Here is a 20,751-nt window from a genome sequence, read left to right as displayed (position 1 = left end):
GTGGTTGTTATTTCTTATCCTAACAGTCTAATCCAATAGTCACCTCACTGCAAAATTTAGTTAACACATTAGAACCATTTTTCTTTTCTATTTTTTATCATTTTATTAGGGGCTCATACAACTCATCACTAGAACCAGGTTTCACTACTAAAATAACTACTTGGGGGAAAAAAAACTAACACAGCAGCTAATTATTTTGATATCAGTTTCTGAAGCACAGTTACAATTCTAGTTTCTAAAAATCATTGCTTTGGTTAAAGCCCTATGGTCAGTCAAAAGCAAAACAAACGTATATATGTATACATACACTGTTCTGTGTACCTCCTATATAAAGCTTGTATGTGTAGCTATAGGAAAACACACACATAATCACTGCATAATCAGAAGTCCTATGATTTCATGAACTCACCAGTTTTAAGTCTCCACAACTGTTGGCAACACAGCTTTCTTCTACCAACTCATTTACTTTTTTCTCTAATTGTCTAATCTTTTCTTCAGGACTATTGAAGGGGAAAAGAAAATAAGGTATATTTTGAGCATTAAGGCACTAATAAGAGTACATTTTAATTTCATTTTAATATTGTCGATCATATAAAACTTTGAGAACAGGTCATAAATAAGACACATAAATGGTATTAAAAAGCAAAAGCAAATTGAATATAGTATTAAAACTACATTATTTATCATGATAAGCAAAAAATAACAGTTAATATGTGTATTCTTAATTTTTCTTCTTTTAGATATTTTTAAATAAGTATATCTTGTTACAGTTACAACCCTATTTAGCCTTCAAAGGAATTAACTGTTGACATCAAAATTAAAACTATTTTCAAATTCAACACACCTATACTCCACTCCTCATTTATTAACTATCTCATTATCAGACATTTCTCATTTATGGCAATAGTAAAAAAATCTGACTATTTTGTGCATTAATGAGGTACATTTGCTGATAATGCATGCCACTGTCTGCGGTCTAGTAATGTGGCGGTGAGGCTAAGGTTATGTGTCCACTTGGCTGGGCCGTGATTCTCAGTGATCGGGCAGCTATGTAATGGTGTAATTTGGCATTTCTGTAATCATACCATCATCTGCCATTCTGGGATCTTATGTGGTCAGCCTGCCTTGTTGTATGACATCAATGATCGTATGGCTGGTATTTCGAAGCCAACCGGGTTGCTAAGTGAGGAGTAGGGGGATAATGCCAGAAAGTTGCTCAGAGCACCCATTCTTCTTAGGATCGATTTCACTTTTCCATCCAAGAGCTCAGGGTACTGTTTGTTTGCTGATACCAACTTTGAAATATGTACAACGTATGCATTTGGAAAATAAAAAGCAAAATTTATACCACCACCAAACCAAGAGAATAAGAACATGCGTACCTGTCTTCGTTTTTGGCTTCCAAAGGCGGTGCAGGGCCCCTGGATTGGCCCAGGGGGTCAAAGGCAGAGCCTGAGGCACAATGCAAGAACTCACATTTGTAATCCAGCACGGGTGAACATAATATCAAATTATGAATTCCTGCTTACGTTGCCTAAATTTACCTACTAAATGGCTTAAATCAATTTGTGAAATATAGACATGGTATTCATTGTAATTACATAAACATTTTTATCAGGACATTTAATATACTTTAAAATACCATTTAAATCAAACTTGTATGTTAATATGTAAAAACCAAAATGAGACACTATTTCAGCATTTACGCTTTCTCCCACTTATCTATGCCTATTATGGACTCTAAATTATCAACTCTGAGTAATAGCTAGCTATTGACTTCTTAATTTTCCTTAATTCTGTAATTTATTTCACAGTAATGTATGTAAAATTCGGTCTAACCTTTATGATCAAATACAATTTCCACCTTTATTGTTTAATTGTGCTATAATTTATGTAAAATAACATGTATACACTGTAACTGGAGAGCTCAATGCATTTTCATAAATGGTTCTCTGGCATAACTGCTGACCCAGTTAGCATGGAGAACATTGCCCTTACCACTTTTCTTTCTTAATGGTGCGTTTAATAACCACTGGTATTGAGACTTGAAAATAAGCGGTAATACTTATACACACACACAAACAGCAAAAACAAAACCACTGGAAGAACAAAAGGGTTCGTAAAGATGATCAAACAAACCTCTCAAAGCTGCTTTGGTGTAGCCAGCTGCTCTCACCGCTGTCATAGGTCTAGTGACGCCATCCTAAAGGAGAAGAGTCCATTTTCAATAGGATTCCTAAATATGAGCCACCTCTTCTCGCCAGTTCTGCGCCTGACACACAAAGAGCTCAAGTTCTTGAAACTGAGGTTCAACCACTATCTGCCTATCTCTTCTTCCTCCTCTCCTATCAGTCTTGAGCTTCCCTTCCTCCTGTACCAGTTCAATTCCTTGATTTATCGGAGCTCCCAGTTTTAAACGGTGAAAAGGAATTGATTTGTGTATTCCCTACTTTTGGTTGGTTTCCTATGTGCCCTGGAGAAGCAGCACAAAAGCGAGTGTAAAGGGCAGCACAGGAAAAATGGACCTCACATAACTTCACACAAGCCAACACTCAGTCCCATACCTGCTCCCCAGTGAGATTCCATGTGAGAATGGAGGGGCCTTGCGTCCAAAGATTTCAAACAGCCCAACCTTGAGCCCACCATTAAGAATTAAGGTCACTATATACGTAGCATTTTATTTAGTAGTTGAAAGCCTCTAATCCGGGGAACTAACATTGTGGTAATAACATTCCAAGTCACCAGAAAGGCCCCAGATGAGCAGTCACACTACAGGGATACCTGAATAGCTCCCGTCATTGGCCTTCCCAGCGATGATGCCAGGGATGTCTTGGACTGGTAAACAGAAAAGTTAAAATGAGCCCTGAAGACATTTACCTATAGTTTTACAAACCGCATTGAAAACGATTTTCATAATATTGTCATTTCTATCAGGGTGTAAATAGAATCTTTTCACTTGTCATTTGATAAAACAACAAAACTCTAAAGCAGCGGCCAACACAGACCATATAACCCACAGCCTTTGTAAATAGAGTCATACTGGAACACAGTCATGACCCACCATTGTTTGTCTATGGTTTGTTTACACCACTGGTTGCATTCCCACTGCAAACGCAGAGTTTAGTAGTGGGATTGTAAACTGCAACTTGCCAAGCCTAGATTATCTGACCCTTAGCAGGAAAAATTTGCTGACCTTTGCTCTAAAATGCCACCCAGAACCAAATCTGCCATTTGTAATGGCCCTAAGAAAGTATTACAAGAATTAGGAAAAGCTATTCCAGGCTCATTCCTCCATGTAAATGAAAATACTCATATTATACTTCATGTAAATGACAATAATCCAATTACAGGGAATCTGAGCAGGAGTGAAAGATTTATTACATAGAATTTTTATACAGTGTCTTTTCTCCAAAGCTCTCTGATAAAAGTATCCAAATATATGCTTCTGAAATGCATCGTCTAAATTTTACATTTTATTTATTAGCTTTTAAAAAATGATCAAAGATACTGTTAACACGTGACATAACGACACAGAATATATACATGCAATACACATGGGACTTGGTTACAGTATGTAGAAGAAAATGAAATCATTAACAAACACAAGATTTACAAATGGAAAAAAGGTTTGAAATATCTTCTAAGACACCTATCAGTCAAAATGGCTAGAACGCACTGAATTTTTAATCAAATTCAACTTCTACTAGGCTCTTCACTACCCCAAGTGGAAAATCATAGCATTGTGGCCTGAAATAGTAATAGTGACTTAGCCTCACCTACAGTAAACTCAAGAATGAGAAAAATCACCTTAATATTTTCAGCTTCAGAAAACCTACCCCATATCCAGTAGCTATAGGTCTAGTAACTGCAGTGCTTGGTACTTTAGCAGTTATCTTAGAGAGGGAAAAAAAAACATAGTTAAGAGGATTCATATTAATCTATATAATAGAGAATAGAACAATGTAGACTAATCAATAAAGGGGCTTAAATATTTTAAGACCTGAGAAGGAGACTTGATATAGAATTTATTTGAAAGAGGAAAGGTTTTTAAATGAGAGGTGCCAAACATAAAGATTTATTTCTATGGTATTAAATCATTAATCATTTATTGCATACTTACTACTACTGCCAGCTACGAGGTTGGACACTAACCCCATGGGTTAGAGAGCTTGCGTGCGATCCTCAGCTCACCTTCTTCTAGCTGTTTGACCATAAAGACTCTCATCTTGGAAAAAACACCATGTCCTGATCATAAAATTACAATTGAAATCAGACGTTCTTATACACTAGCGTGCCACAACCATGACGGGTGTTAGGAATATGTGTTTGAAAGACTTGATTAAAAGATTACTTGTGAAAAAAAAAAAAAAAAGATTACTTGTGGAGAAGTTCTACTTCCGGCTTGGGTGGACTTCTCCTTAAATAAACTTTCTACCAAGAACAAGTAAAAAGGCTGGGATAAGATAGGAATGAATACATTCAAAAACTTTCCAGGCAGTGAAGAATTACAAGGTCTTGAGATAAGGAAAAGAAGTAAAGGCCAGAGAAGTGAGCGTGGCCTGTCTTATAAAGGCATTTGTTCATTCCACAGGCATGCCTGGGAAACACAACTAGAGAGAAAAATGGGAATTTACAGCTTGCCAAAGAAGCAGCTTGGTAATCCTTTGGGTGGAAGACTGGCACCTCAAAAGGTACATTAGTCGCGTACCAACCCTCATGAGGGCTAAAGGCCAATGTTGGCTGGTGACAGATAGGGTCAACTGGAGTTGCGTCATCTGATAAAACTTTCTGTGGGTGGAACTGTTCTTTATCTGCCTTCAAAAGATAGTTGCTAGCCACAGTGTCTCTTGAGCATTAGAAATGGCTGGTGCAATAAGAATCTGAATTTAAAATACATTAAATATAAAAAGTCAGATGTAGCAATTAGCTACTATAATGACAGCAGGGATCTAGGGCCTTAAATTACCTCTCTAATTTTTCATTTGCAATATCTACCATCCCATCAAAACCAATGATGCACATGCAGAGACAAGACAAGACTACCAAAACCATGAGAAAAGACGAACCCAAGGGTGGAGTATGTGGGGTGGTCTAGGTAACGAGAATGTCAGACACAGACTTGAAAAACAAATGAATAATATGTTCAACTCCAGTACATAACTGAAAACTATAAAAAGGGGGCAAATGGAAGTTCCAGAGCTGAAAATAATCTATAATTCTTGCATTGTGCAGGAAGCGTTGTCATTAGAGAAACAGTGATCGAATAAAGAAGGTAAACTCTCAAGATAATAGTGGACGGAAATGAGTTAATAAAAATCAGGCAAATTAAGGCAAGAAAGGAGGGAAAATAAAAAGGAAGGAAGGAATAAATACAAGATAGAGTTAAACCAAATCAGTAGTTTCATTAAATGCAAATGGTCTGCTATACACTTAGCTAAAGAATAAGATTAGTAAGTTGTACTTAAAAAACACAACCCACTATAAGAATATGAAAATAGGGGTGTGGGTGGAGGGTGGAGCTAAAAAAAAAATATGAAAATATACCAGGGGACTCCAAAAAGTTCATGGGAAAATTTGAAGCCCATTGATGTATGAATAGGGAAAGGTAGAAACTGAAAGGATAAGGTAGAGCAGCTCTATCAGAAGGCACAAAAGAAAGCATCTTCATCACTCCTGGTGGTGCAGTAGTTACGCACTGGGCTGTGAACCACAAGAAAGCAGCTTCTTGCTTATTAGCCCGTTAGCTTCAAATGAAAGAGGCAAAAAGTACGACAGAAAGGCATAACAGGAAAAAACTCAATTTACTGGGAAAATAGATTAATTCAAAATTCCCTTTAAAATTATAAGGTAAAAACCTAAAAATAGAAATAGACAAATTCATAATCATAGTGAAAGATTTTCTCACACGTCTCTCATTAGTAACTGAACTAGGAGATCAGAAATAACAATACAGTCACAACAATGACCTGACTTGAGCTCGTTGGCATAGAACGTGACACTCATCAGCTGCAGAACAAAGATTCTTTTCAAATGTACTTAGAATAATACCAAATTCCAAAGAACTTATATCACAGATTGTGTTTCTTGACTCTAGAAGAATAAAGCTCAAAATCAGCAACACATAGATGACTATAATAATTTAATATGCTTAGAAATTACAGATATTTCTAAATAATTCATGAATCGAGGAAAAATTACCACAGAAATGGAAAAGCATTGTCAACTGAGAATGAAAACAACATGAGGGAAAGTATAGAAAAATATGCATGAATGCTAATTCTGTATGAAAAAAGTATGAATTAGAAATGCTACCGCATAAATGTTTGTTAGCATCTTTTCCCATGAGCAGTTGGTAGGGTCAAATTACTAACTAATCAAATTACCGTTTTTTTTTTGTTACAGCTAGCACTTAACGCCCAAGTTAAAGACCACCAAAGTCCTTGTGTGTGTGTATCCAAATGGAAAACAACCAACTCACGACCATCAAGTTGATTCTGAATCATATGACCCTATGAAAAACGACGACAATGCCCCTGCCATCAAGTCAGTTCTGACTCAGGCGCCCTCCGCGACTGTAACGCTTCACAGGAGGGGAACGCCTGTCTTCGCCCTCGATGGCTGATGGCTTAGTAGACTTCGACGGCCTTTCCCCTCATCTTCAATGCTTTTTCTTCCCCATCTTCAAAGTCAGTCTAAATCCTACATATCCTTTAATAGTCAAAGGAGTCCTAGTGGCAGAACTGATTGTGCGGTGAGCTGCCAACCCCAGCGTCGGGCTGCCAACCCCAACGTCGACAGTTTGAATCCCCCAGACTCTCTGAGAGAGAAAGATGAGGCTTTCTGTCTCATACAGATTTATAGCTTCAGAATCCCACGAGGGCAGTTCTACTTTGTCCTATGGCGTCACTTTGAGTCAGAATTGACTGGGCGGTAGTGTTGTATTTCAAATGTTCACCTCTACTTTTATCTTCTGATGGCTAGCATTTTTTTACTGTTGGGGGCTGCCGGCAGGACCACATGTGCAAAGCAGAACTAACCCACGGGCTTTTGAGGGCCATGACCTTTCAGAAGGTCTCTCTGGGTGGGCTCAGACCCCCAACCTTTCAGCTAGTAGTCAAATGCTTAACCCTTTACACCCCTCAGCAACCTCCGAGTCATAGTAGATGGCCTCTGTTTGTGGTCCCAATAGCAATGTAAACTTTTTTTTTTTTTTTTGGTAACACTTACATGATGCCTCAGGTATCAATTTGTGTCTGTTTTACTTTCTTCCCTAAAATTGTAAGCTCACTTAAAGACAAAGTTCCCTTATTCAAAACGCCATTGAATAAGGCTTCTCCATCACCCACGATAACACCCAACATGTTTGTTTAAGGGAGCCGAGCGGCGAAAAAGAGGGAGACCTTCAAAGAGATGGGCTGACAAGATGGCTGCAACAAGGGGCTCAGGCATGAGAACAGTTGAGGATGGCACAGGACCGGGCAGTGTTCCGTCTGTTACATGGGGGCCACGTGGGTGGGAACCGATTCGACGGCACCTGACCACAGTCACCAATGGAAAGAGCACACTAAGACTGAGCTGCTTGGCACACAATACGGCACCTGAGGCAGGACGTACATCCTTTCACAGATGCACTTGGAGTATTGCCAAATTTCAAAGATTTCTATCAAAAAGATTGTGTTCCCTAACTACAGTAGGATAAAGCTCGAAATCAACAACACAAAAAATGACTAGAATATGTTTGGAAAGTAAATACACTGTCTCTTCAAAAAGCAGACAGTCTAGTCACTAGCCTAGTGGAATGACCCCAAGTTTATCCTTTGGTTTTTCTTTCTGCGGAAAAAAGGTGAGGTGGTCTGCTCCCATAAAGATTTACTCTCTCAAATCCTTTACAGAGTCCCTAATGAATCACAATCCACTTGATGGGTTTGCCTTGGTTTGGGGCATTCCAATGCTTTATGTAAACAGTAATATTTAAATGTGTAGGACTGGGATGAAATTTTTCCATCTGAAATACTTTAAAATTCACTTACTGGAGGTCTTCTGCCATGGCTAGTTCTCACAGCTTGCTGGAACGCTGTATCATTCTCTAAATCCTGAAATGAAAAAGCAAACTTAGCATTCAACATGACGTGGGAATTGAAAAAATAAAACCTTTACGTTCCTGTTTAGCATTCAACATCCCGGCCAGCTTCATCTTGCTCCATCTGTCCATATCTGAGTAGGGCCCAAGGGCTCTGGCCCTCCATCTTTTCCCCTTGACTCCACCCAAGACATGGATGCTCTTTCCTCCTCTCGGAAGAAAAGCACTGGTAACGTTAGTCAGCTTCAAGGGCATTTTGCTAGCAGATGTCAAAAGGGAAGTGGTCATTGTGCCCAGTTAAAAGATCAGGTTGCCAAGGAGGTGACCTTTCTTCTTCTTTTTTTCCAGGTGGCTCTGGTTAGATCTCTTCTCTTTCTCCTTCTTGTGCTGTGTCGGCTCCCACTTCCCCCAGTAAGCTACCAGGCTATACCAGCCGGACCTGAGAAAGCCTGAGGACTGAGAAGACCCCAGTCTTTACCAGCACCGGAGAAACCCTTTCTCTTGTGCCACGTCCTTTTGCCAAAGTGAATGAGGTTTTTCTTTTCCGGGAGTGGTAAAGTCTGGACCTGAATTGGGCTGTAGAGGGAACTGAACCCAAGCAAAGCCTCAGTTACAATAAAGTTATTTTTCTGACCTCTGCTTATATTCTCTCTAGAAAACTCGGAGGGAAGGATCAGCAGTCATGGGCAGGACAGAAATGGGCTTCCTTGACAAAATGAGTTTCGCACTCTCTCAGAAGCACGCACCCCCGTCATCTACGGAGCCTGCCTTTTCTCCTCCTCAGTTTGCAGTAGAAACCCTTGTTCGATCGATAGGTGCGATGTTCAAATCGCATGCCTTCCTCTCTGATGTACCTGAAGCAACTTTCCGCAGAAATACACAGCTGATTATTTAAATAAATACAAACCATACATTTAAAAAAAAGCATGTAATGAATCAAGTAACTTTTAAAAGCATTTACATGTCATTGCGACAAAAACCTTTTTATGTTACTAGAATATAAGTACAATGCCCTTTAAAACGGGATTTTTTACGTGTTTTCTTGAAATAAATTTTGTAACCTTCATATCTGCTACATAAAATGAAATCAGGCACAATTCCCAGGCAGCAGTGGGACCTGATATACTTTGTGTGACATATAAAGGAAGAAGCCACCTTGGGCTGCGTCCTTCAGCAGCATCACTTCTCTTTTGGCAGGTCTTTGGCAACTGGGCATCTTCTAGTATACCTTAAATGCTAATAAAATCTTATTGAATCAGCTCAAAGTATTTTAACTAAATGACAAGCTAAAAAGAATTGCCAATGACCTCACCATTTACAAGCACCAAATGGATTTAAAAAATTCTCTCTAAATGATATGGTTAACGATAGGTGGACATAGGCACACCTACTCTTATTCTAATTATTGTTGTTCTAATTAGGATAAAAGAAAACTGGAGAAATCAGGTACCGTTTTTATTTTGTAAAGTGTTTGCATTGGATACTGTGACTACATCACACTGAATAACGAGGTCACATTAGCATGCAATAAGGAACGAGGGAAGAAGTTTCTCTGGTGCGTTGAAAATAATCACACTCATAATTTATTAATCCCACTTCTGGAAATCTGCCCAAGGAAAGGTTTGCTCAAAAATCTAGTAAATGCCTATGCCTAAAGTTATTCATTGCAATGTTATTTACGACAGCAAACAAACTGAGAATCTATGATGATGAAATGGTCCTAATTAGCAATGTATGTTTGTATCATGCAAGCATTAAAATTATACTTAAATTTTAAATATCATCAATACTGCTTATCACGTAGCTGAATGCAGAGAAGCAAACAGAAAAGTAAATGTTAGTTCTATCCTAAATAAGTTAAAAGGGGGAAAACAGTGATGGGATTATAGGTAGTTCTGTTTTATAATAATAAGTATGTATTATTTCTATTACTGGGGAAAAGGAGGATTTCAATGATTTTCAACATTCATACTTAAATTTATGCTTAAGTGATATATTACTTTAAAAGTAGATTATAATACTATCTATGAATGTGTGCTATTTGTGCATTCATGCAATGAGGGAAACAGCTGCATATATTAAAAAACAAGGGAAAACGGCAAAATATCAGGCAATACATCTAATATAGGTGATCTTTGGGTAAGAGGGTTTGTCATTTTTATCTTTTTCCTCTGATTTTCTGCAGCTTTAAAACTGTCTCGAGATGGAGGAGAGATAACATATATTTCAGAGAAAAGACCCCCTCTTAAACGACTGAACACTATTCAGGAGTGGGAATGGCTGGGCCTGTGCAGGGCCATGGGAGACGACGACATCACTAATTTCACATGCTAATATCCCACGCGTCCCCAAAGAGAAGCAGTTCCAGCCGTCACATCGGGTGAGTTAATGGCATGTTGAGCAGTCTGACCCTCGCATGATGTGGAAGAACAAAGGTTCCCACCCCTGCTATCTATAGACCTGGAAGATATTCTGGTGGCGCCGTAAGATAGCACTGGACTCCTAACCTCCGGTCAGCAGTTCAAACCCACCAGCCCCTCCTCAGGAGAAAGATGAGCTGTCTGCTGCCATAAATATTTATAGTTACAGAAACTCTATTGTAGGATTGCTATGAGTCGGAACTGACCTGATGGCAGGGGTTTGGTTTGAATACATAAAGCTGTAGAATAGAATATATCCTAAATTACTTGAAGTCTTATGAATGCTAATATTTCATTCTCATGCCATGTAAATTAACATTTTTCACCCTTGTTTTTCTTCCTATACTTGTTCAAGACACCCTTTATAGAGAGGTTTATTGATTTTGTATAGTTTGGAAACTGAAACCCTCACAAGAGTCGTAAACATTTTAAAAATACCCAAATTTGTCTAAGTAGCAATTTCATTTTAGAACATTACTAAACCATGAAATAGTAGCAGATGCATATCTATTGGCATACATGACTATTCACCAAAGAGAAAAAGCATGTTTCAAAACAGCACACACTACATAATCCCATTTCCCTCCCAAAGACACAGAACTATAGAGTATCTGGGTATCTCTGTGTGGAAATGTTTGTAAAAGCAAACACTCACTCTTATGTTAATGGCTTTCTCTGGGTAGTGAGAGTTCCCTTGATTTTCATTTTTCTTTGTACTTAACTCTCTTTCCTAATTTATAGCTTCTCTAATTTATAGCATTGAAAAAACACGATCTACGTCTTCCCACTTGCACAGCTAATCCAAGTCTAACTCGTCTTTGCTCCCGTGACTACCCACATGTACTTCCCTTCTGCACGTTTTTTACTCCTGGTGGACATTTACCTCGGTATCGTAGGTTGGATTGTAGTCGTTGTAACCCGAATAGAGGTCGTCTTCATCTGTTTCTGGAGCCAGGTGCACATTTTGCATCATTTGGCCCTATGGACAGATGGCAGGAGAAGTAGGTTTTTGGTAGATTAGAGCAGTCTTAACTCAGTGTTGTAGACTGTTCAATGGGTCAACTCGATCAACTTCTCTCCAGCTTCCCCTGGTGACACAACTTAGCCCAGGGAAGCAAAAGTCACCCATTTCTGATGCCAGATGTGCGGTGGACAAGAAATCCCAGTCCACACAGCAACAAAGAAACCCAGATGGCATTGTGTGCTAAAGATTGAGCTGCTAATCTCAAGGTCAGTGGTTTGAACCCACCAGTCATTCCACAAGAGAGAGATGAAGCTGTTTCAGAAACCCAAAAAGGCTAAGTTCTACTCTTCCCTCTGAGGTCACTGTGCATTGGAATCGACTCCGTAGTACGTGGTTGTACCACACAGCAACTGCATCTGATGGAAATGCCACCTACCTTCCTTTGGTCAGCAGACTTGAGCTGCTCTGTGCAGCCTGCCTCTCTGCTAGCACCAAGGCCTGCTCTGTGGGTAATGGCCGCAAACTTCATAGTCCTTCTCGACTCCCTCCTCTCTCTCATGCCCAGCCACCTAGGGCTGGGGCAGCCGGAGACCAGTTACCAGCTGGGGAGGTTACATGACCAACATTCCTTTCAGACCACCCAGCTGTCCCTGCCCCTTTGGGTTTGAGATTTGGTTGCAGAGATTCCTGAAGCTCATGGGAAACATCGTCTGTCATTAACACTATAATATCATGCTGATAAAAGATACAAATGAAGAGATGCAGAGGGTTCCAGGGCCTGGGAGGGGTCCCAGTGCAGAGCTTCTATATCCCAAAGTGGATGCACAACCCTCCTGTGGGCAGCTGTTTCTCTCACCCAGAAACACTCTGAGCCCTGATTTGGAGACTTGGTTGGCCTCTCCACTGGCCATGATGAGCTACAGCCACCTCAGGAGGCCTCGTCAGCAGTCTCAGGCTCGAAGTGAACCTCTAACTTCCAGGCTTTCAGGTACTCCAAGCAAAAGGCCACAGTACTGCACCTCACACACCCTTTTTGGGTCACATGTAGCGACACATTTTCCACAGACGCTATACTCACTATACTCGAGCCTTCAGAAAATTCATGGGAAAATTTCACCATCTCCCCACCCCCCAGTTATCTTTTCATTCCATTTTCCCACAAACTTAAAAACGACAACAACAACCCCCTCAGACACCTATACATGAGGACAGAGTGTTACGCACTGGAGAACGATACTATTTGTCTGTTGTCATTTTCCAGGAGCTTAATACCAAGAGCAAGAGGTAATAATGACTGTTCCATGCAGAAACCACAATGTGAGGCCATTGCAAACCCCCAGAGTAACTTAAGTTAACAACATTTCCAGAACCAGGTGTCAGCAAGCACATGACATGAATCCTTTGGCCTACAACTGACATGAATCCTTTGCTGCTGTCAGGTGCTATCAAGTTGGTTCTGACCCATCGTGACCTCATGCACAACTGGAGGAAACACAGCCCAGTTCTGCGCCATCCTCCGAACCGTTCCTATACTCGAGCCCATTGTTGCGGCCACTGTCGATCCAGCTCCTTGAGGACCCCCTCCTCTTTCGCTGCCCCTCACTTTCCCAAGCATGATGTCCTTCTCCAGGACTGGTCTCTCCAGACATGTCCAAACTGTGCGAGACACAGTCTCGTCACCCTTGCAGAAGCACTCTGGCCGTACTTCTTCCAAACAGATTTGTTTCACCCTTTAGCAGTCCGGGACACTTTGAATATTCTTCGCCAGCACAATTCAAATGCATCAGTTCTTCTTGTCTTCTTTATTCAGTGTCCGACTTTGAATCCTTTATGACCCAGCAATTCCACTCCTATGTATTTACTCCTGAGAAATGACAACATATGACTAAAAAAGATTTGTATAAAAACGTTCAAGATATGTGACTTATATTAGCCCAAAATTAGAGACAGACCAAGGGTCCATCAGTGGAATGAATAAGCAAAATGTGGCATATTTGTACAATAGAACACTAGTAATACTAAAATCTTACTGGAAAGCAAGATATTTGTATTGACATAGATCATGGGGATGGAAAATTACGCTGAGTAAAAGAAGCTTAACACAAAGGGTACATTCTGCATGATTTCATTTAAATGAAGAGCTAAAATGGGCCAACCTGATCCAGGATAGAAAAACGATCCGAAGCCGAGTGATTCTGTGCAGCAGAAGGCAAGGATTGGGTGGAAAAGGGCATGAGGCAGTTTTCTGAGGATGGGACAGTTCTCCATTGATGGGGTTGTGTCACACAGGTGCGTGCGTTTGTGAAAATCCAACAAGTGCATACTTGAGAGTTGTGACTTTCATTACATATTTTAACTCCAAAGGGGTTAAAATGAAGCAAATACTAGACTCTAATTAATGTCCTCAGTGAAGTGTTTGAGGGAAAGTGTAATGATCCCTTTAATCTAAAGTGCACAAAATCTGAGCCCGGCAGAGGAATGAATACATGGATGGCTATGTGTGAGGGAAATGCAGTAATGGGAGAACCAGGTAACAGATACGATATGCAGGGTCAAGTCCTTTCGACGTTGCTATATGTGTACATTTGAAGTTTTTCATAATGTTGACAGAAAAGACAAGACAGAATAAAGTTAATATTAAAGTAACATGAAACAGATAAACATAAGAAAAGATTAATAATTACTAAGAAATCTAACTGGAAGAGATCCACTATTTGTGCCCATTCCAAAAAGAAGTGATTGAATTAATAAAGTGTTACATATAATAAAAAGTTTATATAACAGCAACATTTTGCTGAAATGACTACAGCCAAACATTGATAGGGAACTACCAAAATTCAAAATGGGTTCAGAAGAGAATGCGGAATAAGGATATCCTTGCTAACATCAGGTGGGTCTTGGCTGAATGCACAGAACCCCAGAAAGATGTTTTCCTCCGTTTGATCAACTATGCGAAGGCATTTAACGCTGTAGATCCTAACATGCTATGGGTACCATTATGAAGACGGGGACTTCCAGAACACTTCATTGTGTTCCTGTGGAACCTGCACAGGGATCAAGAGGCCGTCAGCCATGGGAATGGAACAAGGAGACTGTGTGGTGAGCAGCAGGGCTGTATCTTTCACTTTCCTGATTTCATTTGTATGTTGGGCAAATAATCTGGGAAACTGGTCTACATGAAGAACGCAGCATTGCTACTGGAGGGAGACTTAGTGAAAACCAGGGGACTGCCGAACCAAGTGATCTGAAGCACTTATTTAAAGGTTGAAGACCAGCCTTCCGTGCAGCTTCTGTCTGGAAACCCCCCAACTTCACCGATGAGCAGCATCAATCAGGGTAAGTGGTGAAGAGACAGACATGGTCCTGTATTTCATTCTTCCTGGACCATCAGTGTCCGTGGAAGCAGCAGTCAAGATCTTCTGCAGAATAACAGTAAAGACGCCACTTGGATGACGAAGGTGAGCCTGATTCGAACCGTGGGCTTTTCAATCGCCTCAGGTGCCTGGGGAAGCTTCAAAACTCACTGCGGAGCCAATTCGACTCATGTGAAAGAGAAAGATCAGAGGAGAATTGATGTATTTGAACTGCGGCATCGGGAAGAATAGTGAATGTTGGGAGAATGGACACCCAGCATGTTACTTCGAAGCAAGATGGAGCATCTTAGACTTTCTTATTTCGGATACATCATTGAGAAAGACCAATCATGAGGAAATGCCTTAATTTTTTTATAAAGGGTTAGCAAAATCGAGGAGGACCCTTCATCAGAGGGACCGACGTGGTGGCTGCAACAATGGGCTCAAACGTACCCGAGATGAGGAGGGTGCTGCCGGACTGGGCAATGCTTCATTCGGTTACACCCAAAGTGGGAGCTGACTTGATGGAATCGGGGGAGGATTCCCAGCGGAAGTAGCATTTGAATCAAGTCAGTATGCAAGTTTGGAGAAAGGGAATTTTAGATTTTCAACTGAATCACTTTGTCTTAAAAGCAGTTTCTGTAGAGCCTATTCAGTTTTAAGGGGGCCAGTAATTTCAACCTATTCTTTTGTTCAGCATAATACCGAATAGATGTGGCTTCTAATAACTTTTATTATTTCTTTATTGAGCTATAGTTCACATATCATAAAATTAATGTTTTAAACGTGTACAGTTCATTGCTTTTTAGTATATTCAGTGTTGCGCAACCATTACTATCACTGATTTTAAAACCTAGTCATCACCTCCGAAAGAAACCCCATAGCCTTCCCGATCACTTCTCATGTCCTTCTAATCCCCTGCCTGGCCTCGCCCTCCCTGGATTTGGGACATTTTATATGAATAGATTCGCACAGTATGTGGCCTCAGCAAATGCTGTCAGGTTCATCCATGTGATAGCATGTAGCACTACTTCTTTTTAACAGCTTTACTGAGATATAATTCACCCGTCACGTTATTCACCCACTGAAAGTGAGCGGTTGACTCAAGAATATTCAGAGCTGGGCAACCATCATCATAATCAATTATAGGACATTTTCATTATCTCTTTCATGTTGGTCTCCCCACACCTTTAGCTCTCACTTTCTTTCCTCCCACCCACCCACCTAGCCCTCCCAAAACAAACTCAGTACCACTGGGTCAATTCTAACTCAGACAGACGAGGTAGCCAGTAATTGACTGTATGTCTCTCTAAATTGGCATAATGTTAGCATCTCATTTAAATGCAATCATATAGCACATGGTCTTTTGGTGATTTGTCATTTTCACTTAGAGGTTTTCAAGTTGATCCATGCTGTACTATGAATTAATACTTCATTCCTTTGTGTTACCAAATACTGTTCCATTGTATGGCTATACCACATTTTGTTTGCCTGTCTCGTCACTGATGGACATTTGGGTTGTTTCCGTTTTGAGGGATATGAATAATGCTCCTGTGAACCATTGTGCACATGTTTTTCTGTGGGGATATTTTCATTTCTCTGAGACACATACCTAGAAATGGAATGACTACGTCAAATGGGAGGCTATGCTTAATTTTATGAAAAATGCCACTGTTTTCTAAAGTAGCCATACCATTTTATATTCCCATCAGCACTGCCTATGGGAATTTGTTTCTAATTTCTCCACATCTTTGTCAGTACTTATACTATGATCTGACTTTTTGTTTATAGCCATCCTAGTGGGTTTAAAGTGTGGTGTCTCACTGTGGTTTTAATTTGCATGTCCTTAAAGACTAATGATGGTGAGCTGTTTTTCACTTGCTTATTGGGCATCTGTATGTTATTGAGAAATGTCTACTGTGATCCTTTATGATTTATTGGTACTTTCCCGGAGATAGTTTATTGTGCCAGCCTGGCAGATAAACACAAGTGGGATTAACTGAAGGACAGAGAGATAAATGGCTTGGTGAGCCTCGTCTTTCTTGTCTCTCGCTCTTTGATCATCAGACCTGTGTGCGGCTGCCTTGCTTGTTCTGTGCCTCAAATTTAAAGGCTACACTACCTGTGGGACGCCTAGCCTGTGGACTGTGTCGCTGTAAGTTGAGGTCCCTTTAAGACATCTCTGGAGCTGGGGACTGGCAGTTGGTGATCTGCCTTGTGATTGGCTGCTGTACTGACATACCCTAGCTCTCTCTATAAATAGAGGAAGATCTGGCAGCAGACTAGACTTGAAGGACTGCTAGTCTCTCACAACTCTCTCTCACAGACGTGAGTTGCACTGAGCCATTTGTAGTGCTTTATAATTTAACCATTCATTTCTTGTATTATATATTTATCTGTATATGATTTAACAGTTCATTTCTTGTTATATAGCTAATTATCTTTATAAATAAATATATTATCAGCAATTTGGTTTTATCTCTCTAGAGAACCCTGTCTAACACATTCCTCCACTCAGTAGGTTGGCTTTTCACTTTCTTGATAAGGTCATTTGAAGCACAAAAGTTTCAAAATGTATGAGGTCCAATTTATCTATTTGTTTTCTTTGCCTACTTATGCTTTTAATAATCCATCTTAAAAAATCGTGAGCCAAGGTCAAGAAGATTGGCAAGTACTATAGCATCAGCTCTTACATATAGGTCTTTGATCCATTTCACAATACTTTAAAAAGATGAATATTCAATATTACAAGATCAAATATCAAACACATAGAAATGAGTCTTCCCACAATACCTCCCAAAAGGCATTAAAAGTAGGAAAGGACACATTTTAACTTACACGTTTGAATTGGGTAACATAAAACCAGTGGTTCAAACTTCAGTGTGTATTGGACTCCTTAAGTCTTGTTGGGAGAAATTGCTAGTCCTATTCTTCGGGCTCAGTAAAGCTGGTATGGGAGACATCACCACCTGTCTACCCCTTAGGATGCTCATTTCTAAACAAATTTGCACGGGATGCTGATGCTGCTGGTCTGGAGGCCGCATGTTTATAATCACTGTGCTAAACACTGTGCTCAACACAGGAGCCTAGTGGTGCAGTGGGTTGTGCATTGGGCTACCAACGGAAAGGTCAGGGGTTCCAACCTATGAGCTAGTCCATGGGAGAAAGATGGGGCTTTCCACTCCTGTAAAGCTTTAGACTCAAAAAACCCAAGGGCAGTTCTGTGATTCTGTAGATGCACTGAGTTAGAATCAACTCAGTGGCAGTGAATTTGCCTTGAATGGTTTTAAGCCAAACAAAGTCTTCCTGAATATGAGCCCTTCAAGTCAGGTTGGCTTAATGCATAGTCATAAAAGCAACCAACTTTTAGAAACAGGGAACCAGATTGCTGTCGTTTAAAAGGTCATGACATTTTTCACAAGAATTTGCTAAATTATATTTCACACATAAAATGGCTCTCAAAGTCTCAACACTTGTGAATTTTCTGATGGCCACACTTTATTTACCGTAGAAAAAAAATGCGTTCAGTCGCAGCATTAGTTCCTGGTAAGGACAACGCATATTCTACAATTTTTAGTGCATTATTGTATGGAACATGGTTTGTTTCAAAATGATGAACTATTTCTAACCATTTGTTCTCTATTGTGATTTTTGCTGATGCCCAAGATTTAACATTTTTCTTATCAATATATATTTTTAATAATGATACCTCATTAAAAAGTATATTTTCGGAAATATTACTATACGGGAAATTTTGAGTAATATGTTCAAATGATTTTTGCATATCATTCCAGGACTGTCTGCTAAATTCAAGAAAATTTATGTATTTATGAAATAAATAAATTACCTAAATAATCTGAATAGCTGATTGTTGACATCACTTTTTTAACTAGCACTAGCACACAGTACGATGTGTATCGTCTGAGAGACAGTTACAAAATGTTTTCGTCGTTGCCAATGCCCAAAAATGCCATTGTTCATTAAGTCCAAACAATGGTGGTCGAATTGTAACAACTGATTAACAACGTGAACTTTGATAAGCAGTACTCGATAATCAGTTCTCAACAATTATTTATTATTAAAGTTTAACATTATAAAATTAACAAAAATAATATAAAACTCATATCCTGGCAAAATAACCACCTGTCAGCCAAAAACCGTATATTCCCTTCCCGTTCTCCCGCTGTTTCATAGCTTGTTGTGCATTCTTTCCAAAAATCGGGACTTTTTTAAAACACTGCAGGACGTGGGACAAATGGTTAAAAATCATAACTGTCCCGCCCAAAGCGGGACGTCTGGTCACCTTAAAAAGAGCCTTGGTGTGGTGTGGGGGATTGGTTAAGCGGTGGCCTGCTAACGCAGGGTCAGCTGGTAAGAGCCCACCAGCAGCCCCTCGGGAGGAAGAGGAGGATCTCCGCTCAGGTAAAGATGTATCGATAGCCTCCGAAACCCACAGGGGTAGTTCTGCTCAGTCCTACACAATCACCACGGAATCCACTGGGGATAGTGGGTCTGGTTTTTGAGGACCACTTACAGAGCCCTGGAGGCCCAGTCGAAGTATCAAGCTGCTAACCAAGGTCGGGGTTCAAAGCCACCAGTTGTTCCCCTAGAGATTTACGGTCTCAGAAACTGAAGGGGGTCAGAGTAGGAGAAAGCTGAAGCTCTGTACTCCGGCAAAGAGTTACAGTGCCCGAAACTCACAGGGGCTGGAGGTTCTACACTGGTCGATAGGGTCGCTGTGAGTCGGAATCGACTTGATGGCGTTGAGCTGTTTTTTGTTTTGAATTGTGAGTCGGTGGTTGGCGCCCACTAGCTGCTCAGCAGGCCCGGAGAAGGATGAGATTGTCTGCTCCGCTAAAGAAAGATGGATCGTTTCAGAAATCCCCAGAGGCAGTTCTGCTTTGTCCGATAGGGTCGCTTTGGGTGAGAATTGCCTCGATGGCACTGGGTGGGCCGGGAGAGTCAGCCTAGAGCCCATACACACCCACCGCTCGGCCTCCCCGGCTGAGATGGGCTGAGATGGGCCGGGCCGGGGGAGGGCCGGGACCCCAAGAGCCCGTGGCCGGACGGGCTCCGGGAACCGGGAGCAGCAGGGCCATCCGGCGGAGCGGGGTCGGCCTTCCACAACCTGCCCGGCCTCGGAGGCACCCGCAACTCCACCGGGGCCTGCAGAGGGACGCCCGGGGCGCCCTCGGCCCTCGGAGCCTTTCTCCTACCTCACGCCGAGGAGGGGCGCTGGCGATCGCGAGCAAAACCCAAGGAAGACGCTGCTGCAGCACGATCAGCCGATCTTCCTACGCCAGCCCGCCCGACAGAGGCGTTGCCAAGTGCGGAATCCAAGGAAGACGCTCCCACAGGCCTCCGGGCGAGGGGGCGTGGCCGAGCGCGGCGGGGGCGGGCCGGAGGCCAGGGGGCGGGGCGTGCAAGGCGAGCTCCGCGGGAGTGGGACGAAGTGCTCTGGAGGGTGCTCTCTCGGGCCAGGGGGACACGGAAGGAGAGGAGGACCTAGAGAGGACAGGGATGAGATGGCATTGGGCGGGCGGCCTGCGTGGGCAGGGGAAACCAAGCTCGCAAATGCGGATGAGCCCAGCCGGCAAAGAGATTATCAAAGAATGACGCCTCCAAACTCCATACCAAACTCACCACGGTGGAACTTCTAGCAGCCCTGTAGCGGGGTAGAACTGCCCACTGTGGGTTTCCAAGACCGTAAATCTTTACAGGAGCAGACAGCCTTGGCGCTCCTGCGGAGTAGGTTCGAACTGCTGACTTTGCGGTTAGCAACCTAATGGCAAACTCACTACGCCACCAGTGCTACGTTTTTTGTTGTTTTCTAAAATCGTTTTATTAGGGCTCATACAACTCTTATCACAATCCATACATACATCAATTGTGTAAAGCATATTTGTACATTCATTGCCCTCATCATTCTCAAAA

General features: G+C 41.3%; 1 protein-coding gene across 5 annotated transcripts in view; it reads right to left on the bottom strand.

Moving 5' to 3' along the window:
- Positions 1-20,106, bottom strand: part of IFT88 (intraflagellar transport 88) — a 105,720-nt gene extending 85,614 nt beyond the window's left edge. For 4 of the 5 annotated variants that reach the window (XR_006680430.1, XR_006680431.1, XM_004714829.4 and 1 more), the window contains exons 1-8: positions 20,034-20,106; positions 11,384-11,479; positions 8,031-8,093; positions 3,837-3,893; positions 2,782-2,835; positions 2,140-2,203; positions 1,383-1,452; positions 410-500 (exon numbers count right to left, since the gene is read on the bottom strand). Coding sequence is in view for 3 of the 5 variants with exons in the window: in XM_004714829.4 (XP_004714886.1) it covers positions 410-500; positions 1,383-1,452; positions 2,140-2,203; positions 2,782-2,835; positions 3,837-3,893; positions 8,031-8,093; positions 11,384-11,473 (489 nt within the window). In the remaining 2 variants the exon portion in view is untranslated. Of the gene's footprint in view, positions 1-409; positions 501-1,382; positions 1,453-2,139; positions 2,204-2,781; positions 2,836-3,836; positions 3,894-8,030; positions 8,094-11,383; positions 11,480-19,518; positions 19,552-20,033 lie in introns of those variants that run through there. The other variant, XM_045293982.1, reaches the window with a different exon arrangement.
- Between the last annotated feature and the right edge of the window lie 645 nt (positions 20,107-20,751).

This window comes from Echinops telfairi, unplaced genomic scaffold (assembly GCF_000313985.2).
Source record: "Echinops telfairi isolate 266 unplaced genomic scaffold, ASM31398v2 ScPeMD7_2565;HRSCAF=3150, whole genome shotgun sequence".
Taxonomy (NCBI): domain Eukaryota; kingdom Metazoa; phylum Chordata; class Mammalia; order Afrosoricida; family Tenrecidae; genus Echinops; species Echinops telfairi.
This window is presented reverse-complemented; position numbering and strand designations above follow the sequence as displayed.